Source organism: Drosophila obscura, unplaced genomic scaffold (assembly GCF_018151105.1).
Source record: "Drosophila obscura isolate BZ-5 IFL unplaced genomic scaffold, ASM1815110v1 contig_17, whole genome shotgun sequence".
Classification (NCBI taxonomy): Eukaryota; Metazoa; Arthropoda; class Insecta; order Diptera; family Drosophilidae; genus Drosophila; species Drosophila obscura.
The window spans coordinates 413,556-426,355 of NW_024542757.1; the positions used below are offsets into that span (position 1 = coordinate 413,556).

Here is a 12,800-nt window from a genome sequence, read left to right on the forward strand (position 1 = left end):
TTCTTGATGCTCCTCCCCACTCTGCTCAGCTTCCAGAGTGTTCGGCTATGGCTGCATTTTGGCAGCACTAACCCAATCCCCCACACACACACACACACACACCCACACACAAACGCATAATCACACACTCGTAGAGACGGGGAGGGAGGCAGTCTCGCATTTTTCCGCTTTTACCACCCACGCATTAGCCCAGGCGCGTCCTTTGTGCGAGGGTGTCGCAGAGGATGCTCGCATGTGCCTCAACAAACACAAATTCCAGCACAAAGAAACCCGAGCCGAATGGTAATCGGCTCCGGATCTGGCACTCGGCCGTGCTTCGTGCTCTCTCTCTCTCTCGCTGTGGCGCTGCTCTGCTCTGCTCTGCTCTCATCTCGTGCGATATACCGTTAAGGTATATGCTTGAAATTTTCAGCTTCAGTCCCGGACGAGATTTGGAAACGTGCGCTTCAAAAGTTCTCTCCCAAAACTGGGAGTCGTCCCTCGCAGCGGACGCGTGCAAAGAACGTCAAACAAAAGTTTTTTATTACATGGCTGATAGTGAAATTTAAACAGCAAAATGCGAGCAATAATTAAATAAAATTAGGCAAATATTCAAACCAATATTTGTATACATAAGAAGGGCAAACAGTTTATGCAGTGGCAATGGCGGTGGGCCTGGCGTGTCATTAGTTGTATCGAGTGCGAGAGGAAAAAATAATAAACTTGATTACAATGTTAAATGTGGAAACTTTGGGCACGCAAAGCGTCAAAGCGTAGACGCTGACGGCAACGCCGGCGCCGACGTCGAAGCTAGCATTGTGTATAATAAAATTGGCAAAAATCCCCCCGTGCCATACACAACACAACCCTCTTCTAGGAGAGTGGGGCCGGCCCGGCAGCAGCAGCAGCAGCGGCAGCAGCAGGCAGCAGCAGGCAGCAGCAGAATCAGCCGAAACAACCAAAGATGTGCGCGCACAATACAAAAAATTACAAAGCATACTTTTGGGAGCGGCAAATGGCCAAAATCAACAGCGATGCTGAGCGTGCGAAATAAGCAATAAGAAGGACAGAGAGAGACAGAGACAGAGACAGAGAGAAACACCAACAACAAGACGCTTTCATCCACAGAAAGAGAGAGGACAGCGGCAGCAGCGCATGTAAGTCAGAGCGGTGCTGTGTGTTTGTGTAAGTGACGCTGGCAGTGGCAGCGGAGCCAACGCTGTTTCCAGTGCTCTCGTTTTGATTAAACTTTGTGCGAGTAGGTCGGTGGGGCGCGGTTCAGCCACCCACTCCCTTCTCCTGGGGCAATATGCTTAGCGGGTAGCCCAAGCATAAGGTGAAAGCCAGTCCAGCAATTTAATTTCCGCAAACAAGAGAGCGGAGCGTCATGGCCAGGCACGGTAGGGCCAAAAGCAGGCTGCTGTGAGCCAGCATCTCAGCCATGTGGCAAGCAATTAAACTCGCGCAAAAATTAACATAAGCCAGAGGAAGACTCGTGGGTCACAGTCACAGCATACGAGACGCACAAAAGTATGCAGCTAGTTTCCCCAGCTTTTCCTTACGCTATTCCGCAACGAAAAACGCTTTGTGTTGTGTGCGGGTGTGGTATACTGTATGTGTGTGTGTGTGTGTGTGTGCGCGTGTGTGGGTGAAAGTAGGTGAGCCTCAGCGCCCGCACAAAGTGTAGCGAACCCGAATATGCCCCCTGCTGATGAGCTGCTGCTTCAGAAACACTCACTCGTACGCACATTAGGTGACAGTGGGAAGTCGCTTAATGCGACCAGGAACCTCCGAGTATGCCAGCTGAAAATCGGAAATCGTATGCAGCAACTACATATATAAACCGATTAACTGGAAACAGTTGAAGAGCAATAAACAGCATCCCGAATTCAAAGGAAACCAAAAATCAACATTAAAATATCAAAATTCATGAGAATGATGGCAGCTTATTGTTTAAGCTCCCTGAAGTACAGCTCGTTGTAGAAAATTCGTGGAAAAAAGGCCAGTTCAAATCCCTGGACCAATTAAATGTTTTGTTAAATGGGAAATTTACAAATGAAATTTGTTATTTTAGGCAATTTCATTCTGAGAGAAAGCAATTCACCAATCCTTTGTTTTCGGATACATGCTAAGCATAAAAGGGAATTATTAAAGCAAAGGATTATATTTGATTAGAGACTGTGATGAAATGTGCAATACTTTTAATTGGCTGAAAGCTGCATCTGGCCGTCATTAAATGCTCTTAATTTGTGGAAATTTCAGGGAATATATCAGTGAATTTGTGCAACAGATATTTTAGAGATACTGTTTGATTTGATTAGCGGCTGCTTACTGTATTTACTTCTACTTGCCGCGTGCTGAGAGCCTAGTGCTACAGGCTCGTGGCTGTGTCATAAAAATAGCTTAATAAATGGCAAAACAAATCCTCGCGGGCCGCAGGTTGCTCAGATCTCTCTCGCTCTCTATGCGTACATGCGTGTGTGTCTGAGCGTGTCTCCTCCCCCCTACCGTTTGGGTGTGTTTGTTTATGCCATTAGCCCAGCGCATTTGATAATAAATCCATAAATCCTTTTTTTATGGCAACCAAAAACCGAGGCACGGCAAGCAGACGCTGAATTCGATTATTTGCCAGAGGGAGCGGTCGCCTGACAAATTTGAATGTGCCCGAAAGGAAGACAGCCAGCTGCCCGTACAGCTACTGCCAACTGTCTGTGGCCTGGGCCAACATAAGCTGACGTGGCCAGGGCCAAATCACGTACTCAGGCCTGGACTTAGCGGCAGGCACGGTGAAACTACTTTGTGTGAGAGGTTAACCCAATGAACCATCGAACCATCCCAGGATTCACATCCCTGAGATTTTGTTTTTCATTTATTATAAATAAATGTTTTGCCGTCTGCCGGTCTTATGCGCCTTCGACAGCAGCACGTTGTTATTTCTGGTTTTGTCAATGCGATATGGCGGCTCAATTTGTGGCGCCCCATTGGTTTTGCCCACTTTGCCGTTAGCTTGTTTTCCCCAATTGATTTATACGCATGTGTGTCAGTGTGAGTCCTTCCACTGGCTGGTTGGTTGGTTGGTTGGTTGGGTGGGTAGGTGTGTCGTTTCTCCGAGATAAATAACCAGATTTTGATTGATTTATTGGCCAACGCTGCATTTAATTGAACATCCATTTGAGTTGCCAATTAATCCTACAGAATCCACAGCCAATCACACTTTACATGAATGAATCTCGATAAAAGTTGAATTCAATAAAAAGTACACTCACTTAACTTTTAACTAGCTGGAATAGATCCATTATAAATACATCCAATCGAATGAAATTCGATTCGAATGCTTAATTGAATCGTTTGGTTGGATGAGCCTGCCAATGTGCTGCATTTTTGATATTTAATTATCCTTTGCATGAGTTGGCCTTCGTTGAAGTGCCTGCATAGAACAATCGAAGATACTATAGTCCCTGGATGCGTGACCCTTTGTGTGGACTGGTTCATGTGGAAGCGCTTCCGCCCAGAGTGCAATCTATGTAGAGGAGAAGACAATGGAGGAAATAAGCTGGCATCCAGTCAATCATGGACACTCCTATTCATGCCACTTCATATCGGTATCAGTGTCTATCAATCAAAGGTGGCCAGCAGGCCGTATGCGTAACTTATTTTCATTAAAAAACTTTCCGCATCGAACTCACACAATGCCTGCCAAATGCACAGATCCGCCCGGTGTCCCTCCACGGTACGATCTATAGATGTATGCGTAGGAGTATATATAGACCCAATGACAACATCAATAGTTTTGAAAAGTGTCAGAGGAAGCCGCCTCGAACATTTCCGTGCCAAAGTGTCGAGTGTCGAGTGTCGAAGGGAGCCTGCCTGGCATTTGGCACACGGAACCCCGACAGGCAGCCCAGCCAACTTCTTTCCTCGACTGTTGCATGTGCCTGTTGTTCCCCACTCACCCCATTGTGCTCCGTGGATACAATAATATCCGGCAGGCAGCAAACAGCAAACAGCAAATGTCGTGGGCGTAACCAGGGGGCGGGGTGGGGGTAGGGGGTGTGGGGCATTGAAGGAGCTTTCATTTACATTTGAATATACATTTTCATTAAAACAAATCACACAGAAAATGTCATTTTGCAGCAAGGACAAAGCGAGTCCGGCGGCCCCTGGCATTGTAAATATATTATTGCGCTTCCTTGGCCCCTTCAGCCCAGCCCATCCACTGCGGAGATGGGATATATCAAAGGCCTGCGCTTTGGACAGCTCCTCATAATTCTCGCCTTTTACTATCTCGTTGTTTTATGTCCGATGGCTGCAAGGGGTAGGCATGGGATGGGCATACGGAAATTGCGACACCCTATACAGGAGCTTGGAACCTTGGGGAGTATTCTTGCGTGGATTGCCAAGCACCAATTAAAAGCAAAACGAGATGCAAGCAATTAGTGCCAGCCGAATAAGGCAATGGTGGAAATAGGGTATTCGGCTAGTCGTATCGCTGCTTGGCCATGTGGAATATACAGTTATTTTTATTGCTTGCAGGGCCAGTGGAAAAATGGCCAACGCCTTGCGTGGGTGCAGCCAAAAGGATAAGCAGAGGATGAAAGCCAACTGAAACAGAGGACAAGGACACACACCGAACGAGAGCCACACAGAGAGTGTCAGAGCGCCAGAGTGTGAGAGAGAGAGAAGCGATAAGGAAGTGTAATCTAGAAAAGCTTTTGCTGGAAATATCACGCCATTCGCCATTCGCCATGGAGCCGGTGATGAGCCTGGCCCTGGCCGCCCATGGCCCGCCCAGCATACTCGAGCCGCTGTTTAAAACCGTAACTACGAGCACAACGACCACATCGACGACGACAACAACAACCACAACGACGACGAGCAGTCCGGCGCACCTGTCGTCGACAGGGACCACCCTACTGACGGCCCTGCTCGAGAACCTGACCACAACGGCGGCCAGCGGTCTGTACGATCCGTACCCTTACGGCAACCAGACAAACGGAACGTCGCTTTTCGATTCCAAAGGGCCGCGCTACTCGCTCGCCTCGATGGTGGTAATGGGCTTCGTAGCGGCGATTCTGAGCACGGTGACGGTGGCGGGCAATGTCATGGTGATGATATCGTTCAAGATCGACAAGCAGCTGCAGACGATCAGCAACTACTTCCTCTTCTCGCTGGCAATCGCAGACTTTGCCATCGGCGCCATCTCGATGCCGCTGTTTGCGGTGACCACCATCCTGGGCTACTGGCCGCTCGGGCCCATAGTCTGCGACACCTGGCTGGCCCTCGACTACCTGGCCTCGAACGCCTCGGTGCTGAATCTGCTGATCATCAGCTTCGATCGCTACTTCAGCGTTACGCGTCCGCTCACATACCGCGCCAAGCGCACCACCAATCGGGCGGCGGTGATGATCGGCGCCGCCTGGGGCGTCAGCCTGCTGCTGTGGCCGCCCTGGATCTACAGCTGGCCCTACATCGAGGGCAAGCGCACGGTGCCCAAGTACGAGTGCTACATCCAGTTCATCGAGACGAACCAGTACATCACCTTCGGCACGGCCCTGGCCGCCTTCTACTTTCCCGTGACGATCATGTGCTTCCTCTACTGGCGCATTTGGCGCGAAACGAAGAAGCGACAGAAGGACCTGCCCAATCTGCAGGCGGGCAAGAAGGACTCCAGCAAGCGCTCGAACAGCAGGTGAGTCTCCCAAATCACCAAATCACTGAATCCCATGCGCTGGTTGGACTGCCCCTAAAATGGACTCTCCACTCTTTTCAGTGACGAGAACACGGTGGTCAATCATGCGGGCGGCGGACTGCTGGCCTTTGCGCAGCTGGGCGGCAACGATCACGACACCTGGCGACGGCCGCGCTCCGAGAGCTCTGCGGATGCGGAGAGTGTCTACATGACCAATATGGTCCTCGATTCCGGCTACCACGGCATGCACTCGCGCAAATCAAGCGTGCGTTTCCCCAACATATATCGCATTTTCCCGTCTGCGGAGCAGAAGTACTTATGTCTCGTCATATCGTTGCAGATCAAAAGCACCAACACAATCAAAAAGCCGTACAGCATGTTTGGCAGCGTCAAGGAGTGGTGCATTGCGTGGTGGCATTCCGGGCGCGACGACTCCGACGACTTTGCCTACGAGCAGGAGGAGCCTTCTGATTTAGGGTATGCAACACCAGTAACAATTGAAACTCCTTTACAAAGCTCCGTCTCCAGGTAGTAAAACAACCAATCAAAATTCTATCTATCGTCTATTGTCTATTCTCGAGTAAGCGACACCGCACCGCTCGCACCTCAAGCACCTCAAGCACCTCTTGCACCCAGCCACAAACATGTGTGTGTGTGTGTGTGTATGCACTGCATCAATGAAACAATTGCACTTAGAGCGCACCAACAACCAACAACTCCTCCCCACGCAGCGACCACCGCCCACCGCCCACCGCCCACAAAGATAAACAGAAACAGACACTTTATAAATTTCGATTTGCTGCTTCTCTTCGATGTTTGCCCACTAAGAAAACCAACAAAACCTGAGTTCTGCTGCCACATGCCACATGCCACATCCATTGCCGGCAAAAGCTTTCAGATGCACTAATCCCCATCCCACATCCGCCCTCCCCACCACACAAATCCATCAAAGTCCTCGCACAAACAGAACTTTGCAACATGGTAGAGGCAGGTCTGAAGCACTGCCCCCACCCACCCAAAGCAATTGAAACGCCCCTGCCAGGGATGGGTATTGGTTTTTTTATTTTTTGAATTTTCAGTTTATATTTTTTGGAATTGTTAGCGCCACGTTTTCATGAATTTTTATTTGATTAATTGAAGGATTTATTTGTTTTAAATTTTGAGTAATTTTACTTGAAGATTTAAATGCATTTTGAGGATTATTATTATTATTATGTACGTGTACATATGTACTAAAATACGACAAACATAGTTTAGGTCCGATAATGTGGTCAAAATCAGCACAAAATAAATACCAGCAAACTAAATAGAAATGTACAAGTAGATACGGGTATGAGTTCTCCTACTCTGACATTACTACCAGGACACGTACAGATGGTATCCTGCTCTATCTGTTTCCATAAATCTATTGGTATTCCATGTGCCACCAGTTAGCTCCAATCAGTGCAGTTTCATCCATCCTCAACCCGTCCAGCCAAATTGTATTAGAGTCCCTCCCTGTCTCTTCCTGTCTCTCCCTGTCCCCCAGGGCAGTGTCATCGAAACAATTGATGTTACTGAAATTTCCGATGAATCTGCATGGACACATGTCCATTGTGGTCGGCCCTCCCCATTTCGGGTTACCTCCCTCTGTGGCCGTGCATTCTCCTTTCATATAAAGCAATGCGTGCCCCAGCGCTCCGATGAGTAATCGATTTGAGTTCAGATTTCCGGCGGCTTGTTTCCATCCACACAACGCACTCTCCACATGCATGAGTATCTGTATAGTGGCATCCTGTAGTTGTGTGAGTGTCTGTATCTCGTATGTGTGTGTGTGTGTGTGTATGGGTATGGGTAGCATCCGCTGCCCCATGCTGCTGCGGCTGTTGTCCTGCTGCTGCAGCTGTGGCCTGTCAGCCATCTTGTTGTTGCCTGTCAGCCATCAGAGTGCTGGCACGGCACAGAATCCTAGGGTCCAGTGAATGTGTGCATGCCCGTGTGTGTGTGTGTGTGTGTGTGTGTGTGTGTGCAGGAATTTACGATACCAATGGCACATCCTATCTGCTCTCTGCCTCTCGCCCCCACAGATGCACCTCGATGAACGTGATGCGGGACAACTACTCGGTGGGGGGCAGTGTGAGTGGAGTGCGGCCCCCCAGCATCCTGCTGTCGGATGTCTCGCCCACGCCCCTGGCCCGGCCCCCGATGCCACTCAGCTCTATTTCGCAGATGCAGGAGCTGAATGCCACCGGAAACAACAGTCACAACAGCAGCAATAGCGGTGCAGCGGTGAATGCGGCAGGAGCCAGTACAGGGAACGGCACCGCCATCGGCCTGGGCCTAGGACTCGGCCTGGGCATGGGAATGGCCACGGCGAATGGAACGGCCAGCTGCAGCAACACCAACGGCAACGGCAGTGGAAATGCGAATGCGAATGCCAGTGCAAATGCAAATGCGAATGGGAATGGGAACAGCGCGAATCCAGGGGTTCGTGACTTCCGCACGCTGCCCGTGATCAATCGCATTAACTCTCGCTCCGTCAGCCAGGACTCGGTCTACACGATACTCATTCGCCTGCCTTCGGACGGTGCCTCATCCAATGCGGCGCAGAGCAGAGCAGGCGGCGGAGGAGGAGGAGCAGGCTCTGTAGAAGCCGCTACGGCGGGGGCAAGTGCAGTGACAGTCGGCAGTGTAGGAGGCCAAGGCGAGTGTGCGCCCTCCATCAAGATGATACAAGAGGATGCGACGCCCTCGACCCTGGCCAGCAGTACAGTCACCGCCGTACCCCCACTGGCCACGCGGAGGCCGTTGCCGTCGCGAGACTCCGAGTTCAGCCTGCCGCTGGGACGGCGCATGTCACACGCCCAACACGACGCCCGCCTGCTCAATGCCAAGGTCATCCCCAAGCAGCTGGGCAAGGCAGGGGCAGCCGGCGCAGCGGGCGGTGCTGCGGGGCAGCATGCCCTCATGAATGCCCGCAATGCGGCGGCCAAGAAGAAAAAGAAGTCGCAGGAGAAGCGCCAGGAGACGAAGGCGGCCAAAACGCTGTCGGCCATTCTGCTGAGCTTCATCATCACCTGGACGCCGTACAATATTCTGGTGCTGATCAAGCCGCTGACCACCTGCTCGGACTGCATTCCCGCCGAGCTGTGGGACTTTTTCTACGCGTTGTGCTACATCAACTCGACCATCAACCCCATGTGCTATGCCCTCTGCAACGCCTCCTTCCGGCGCACCTACATCCGCATCCTCACCTGCAAGTGGCACACCCGCAATCGCGAGGGCATGGTGCGCGGCGTCTACAACTAGATCTCACACCCTGCCACACCAACACCTATCACAACACACAAACATACAAACATACATACAGTATAAATACATATATCTAGGCTAAGACACAGTTCGGAAAACTACTTGTAGCTCCAATAAATGTTGTGTGCTAAAGAAGGAAGGAAGGAAGGAGCAAAATGTTCGGCAAGGAAACCAAAAATAGGCTTAGTTATTACCCATTGACAAGCAGTACTGATTTTTGTATGTCTAGCCCCGGATTATATACACGAATATATATATACATATATATATGTATACACCACAGCTGCGGGAGGGTTGCTATGTATTGTATGTTTGGCCACAGGCTCTCAAAGTTTTCCCCAGCTAATCAAACCTGTTCCTGCTGCTCCGGCAATGTTCTCACCAAAGATATACCCTTGCTTCCTCAGGCTCAGGCTCAGGCTTATGCCATTCATCTATCTCTCCATGCCATTTACCAGTTACGCAAATCAGACTAGAGCAACCCTCTCGACATCTAGCCAATGTCGAGCAATCATTTGAGCGATCACACCAGAGACGGACCGGGGCTCGGATTCCATTTTGTTAGGCGTTTATGTACGGGTACTGTTAGGTAGGCACATGCTCCAGGCAAAGAATTTAATACAAATATAATGGATTACGATTTGGAATACATACAATATATACACATGCATAAATACATACATACATACAATATATATGTATTATTATTATTATTATATTATAATTATATTATACACAATGCGAAAATATACCTATGAGTAAGCTTTAGATGTCGGATGGTAGGAAAAGGGGGGTAAAATGAAAAACCAAAAAAGCTTTAATACAAGTTCAAACTACGGATACGGATGCGGAGACAGCGTTAGTTCCGCGGGGCTGGCTGCATCGTTGGGTTCCCATTTAGATGTTAATTTTTGTGTCAAATGTTTTGGGAGGGGTGGGGGTTGTGCTTATAGCTGGGGGAAATTGTGATCGTACTGCTCGTTTTTTGATAGGTTGAAGTCAGTTTTTATACAATATTAATGTGCATAGAGAGCAGTGGGGAAGCATATAGCAAAAAGCATCCACTATACAAAACCAAACAAATTTGTATTGAACCAGTAGTATGTGTATGTGTGTGTATGTATTAAAATACGATTATATTATTATTATTATTATTACAATGTATGTTTTAAGAACGAAACCCACCATAGTTCAACAACTAGGAACAAAACATTTTTGTAACTGATTAATAATGGAAACCAGAAGCGAAACCAAAATGTAATAACAAGAGTAACGAAACCCAAAGCAATAGACACAGCAATGGTTGTGGACAAGAGATGCCTCCAGTCGATGGCACTTCGCGGGGAGATAGAATATACTTGGTACTTATGAGAGCCCACAAGGTTGTGTCGACGTACATATATATATAGTATGTGTATAGGTATGTGTTGCTGGGATTCCGTTCGACTGGAGGAACATATCTTGCTGCGGCATTAGCAAATCGATAGAGCAGCGCGTCGACATACATATGTAGTTATTATTGTAGATCCGAAGTATCTTCGAAATGCACCAAATCAAGCAACTCAAACTAAATATTCAAAGCATATGAGAGATACAAATACAAAATACAAAATACAGTCTAAGCAAAAGATACTAATGACTGGTACGACCCGGAGGGATTGGGGGATGTACCACGCACGGATCGAACCTTTTTTTATGAGTGTGTAGCTAACTAATTGAATGAACTAACAAATTGTCGGCCGGACGGTGGCCGCTGGAGGCGAATCAAGCTGAAATCAAAGCAACATTTGTAGTCTCTGTGGCACAATACGCGTATTTATACCTAACGATACGATACGATATATATATACTATATACATACCTACATATAACTATATAATTATGGAGTTTAGCCTGGCAACCAAACCAAGTAAACCCAACTACAAACCCAAAAGACATGATTTACAACTACAACCACAGGCACATCCAAATGAAGCATATAGTAGTATGATTACGATTACGATTACGATATATCTCAGCAAAACCAAAACACCAAAACACCAATCGAGCCAAACCAACCTAACACATACATATATACATATAGATAACATAGATACAACCAGATTACCAGAACATTAAGTACACACAAATATAATCGTAAGATGAGTAAAGTAAAGTAAAGTGAAGTACGAGTGGGACAGCGTTTTGGAGTGTTGTTGAGTGGAAAGGAGGTTTAATTGCAAACAATCTAATTGTTTGGAAATACACTATGATATATATAGTAATACATATATGAATTAAAGCTAACAATAAAACATGTGAATGAAAAGCAGGCTGGGAAATCGTTCAATTTGCAGAGTGCAGGGTTCGAAATGTGCACTCGTATTTGGGCTATGGATTTTACGGCTGCGGCGACTCCCTATCCTCTGGATTACCCTCTCCACTGCCGTCCCCCTCCATGTGTCCTCGCATCAGCATCTGGGTATTCTTTTGGATCGTTTCCAGCTTCTGTTGCATCAACTCCTGGCGCCTCTGCTCGGCCTTCTGCTGCTTGTCCTTCAGCTCCTCGAGTGTGGGCGGCTCGGAGTGGGCCGCCTCCTGCATTATCTGCTGAATGCGCTTGGGTGGCTGTCTCAAGGTCTCGTTGAGAGGCATCTCCGGCTGCTCTTCGGTGTCCAGCGGAATGGTAAAGGCCTCCGAGGCAGCTGTTGGATTGAGAAAGTGCGGAACTGAACTGAAAAGGACTGGACTGGGGGCTCTGGCTCTGGTGCACTCACGGTATGCCTTACTGCTGGCCATTGTGTTTGACCTGGCTGACACGGGAGCTTTAATGTCGTCTATCGTTGGGGCGGTCTTGGAGCTGGAGCAGCCCATGCTAGGCAGCCACTCAGGCGCAAGGCATTACGGCTAAGACTTCCGCTTTTGCTCTCCCTTATACCTTTCGCAGCCGCAGGGATAATGGCAAAAGGATGCTGCTGTTTCTGATGTTTCTGCTGCTGATGCTGCTGCTGCTGCTGCGACTACGGTTAATGTGATTTCCTGTTGCATCCGCTTGGTTACACTCAATATTCAATTTCCGCTGCTGTCGCACTCATTAGACTTTGGTCGCTGGCAAGAGGCGGCAAGGAGCAGCTGAGGACTACATTTAATGGCTCATTAGTATTGATTTTCTTTGGCTTTTCCGATGCGATGCGAAACTGTACCTCTAGCCAGTGCGCGTTCCAGGACACTGGCAGGTGTGCGGCCGTTTGTCAGGCGAGCGGCCGGGCAACTGACTCGAGAAATTGCAATGCAAAGTATTCCGCGCGCGTGACCATTAATAATAATAATCGCAGAGTTAGGGGGACAGAGGCACAGACACAGACAGGATCAATATTCACATGAGGCTTGCGTGGGTGCGGTCAATATTGAAGCCAGTGGCCAGGACGAACACAGACAGACACAGACACAGACACGGACACGGGCATGGGCCCACTAGTCCCAGTCGAAGTCCCTAATGTCAATCAACTCTGACTGTGGCTCTGGCTCTGCTGGCCACAGTCGACGCTAATTGCGGCTGCAGACACAACTTCCCTGCCTACATGTATGTATGTATGTATGTTGGTATGCCATGCTGTAAGTTTAGTGACCCACTCAACTTTGACCACGGCCGGGGAAAGAGTGGGCTTTGATTTCTGTCTCAACAGTTTGCCCATTGTCAACGCTTGGCCATAAAAGCCCATGGCCCAAACACTAACAACTTCCGGCTATAGGCCGGCCCGATACCAAGAGGCAAGTGGCAAGACCAAGACCAAGAACTTGTCCCGCACGGAAGCCCGGGCGCGTGCCAATTCACCGCCCAGGTCGTCCACACTTAACCACT

The 12,800-nt window shown here is 48.8% G+C and overlaps 2 protein-coding genes across 3 annotated transcripts; one reads left to right on the top strand and one right to left on the bottom strand.

The window, feature by feature from the left end:
* Positions 1-435: 435 nt before the first annotated feature.
* On the top strand, positions 436-9,632 carry LOC111079173 (muscarinic acetylcholine receptor DM1). 2 transcript variants are annotated; one of them, XM_022374221.2, is made up of 5 exons: positions 436-1,136; positions 4,513-5,668; positions 5,750-5,933; positions 6,009-6,196; positions 7,735-9,632. In XM_022374221.2, the coding sequence occupies exons 2-5, from the start codon at positions 4,725-4,727 to the stop codon at positions 8,954-8,956; spliced, it is 2,538 nt and encodes an 845-aa protein (XP_022229913.2). In that variant the 5' UTR covers positions 436-1,136; positions 4,513-4,724; the 3' UTR covers positions 8,957-9,632. The 2 variants fall into 2 exon arrangements, with proteins under 2 accessions (XP_022229913.2, XP_022229914.2); XM_022374222.2 differs by having other exon boundaries at positions 6,009-6,145.
* A 1,345-nt stretch (positions 9,633-10,977) lies between these two features.
* LOC111079174 lies at positions 10,978-12,203 on the bottom strand. The gene is made up of 3 exons (XM_022374223.2): positions 12,142-12,203; positions 11,716-12,077; positions 10,978-11,643 (listed from the first exon to the last, which is right to left on the bottom strand). Exons 2-3 carry the CDS (start codon positions 11,810-11,812, stop codon positions 11,339-11,341), a joined length of 402 nt encoding a protein of 133 aa, XP_022229915.1. The 5' UTR covers positions 11,813-12,077; positions 12,142-12,203; the 3' UTR covers positions 10,978-11,338.
* Positions 12,204-12,800: the final 597 nt, after the last annotated feature.

Excerpts from the sequence above, each read along its gene's own strand:
- LOC111079173 (XM_022374221.2), top strand. The coding sequence starts at position 4,725 with ATGGAGCCGGTGATGAGCCTGGCCCTGGCCGCCCATGGCCCGCCCAGC. Across the intron at positions 5,669-5,749 it reads AGCAAGCGCTCGAACAGCAG|TGACGAGAACACGGTGGTCA; the intron begins GTGAGTCTCCCA and ends CACTCTTTTCAG. Across the intron at positions 5,934-6,008 it reads TGCACTCGCGCAAATCAAGC|ATCAAAAGCACCAACACAAT; the intron begins GTGCGTTTCCCC and ends ATATCGTTGCAG.
- LOC111079174 (XM_022374223.2), bottom strand. The coding sequence starts at position 11,812 with ATGGGCTGCTCCAGCTCCAAGACCGCCCCAACGATAGACGACATTAAA. Across the intron at positions 11,644-11,715 it reads GGCCAGCAGTAAGGCATACC|CTGCCTCGGAGGCCTTTACC; the intron begins GTGAGTGCACCA and ends TCAATCCAACAG.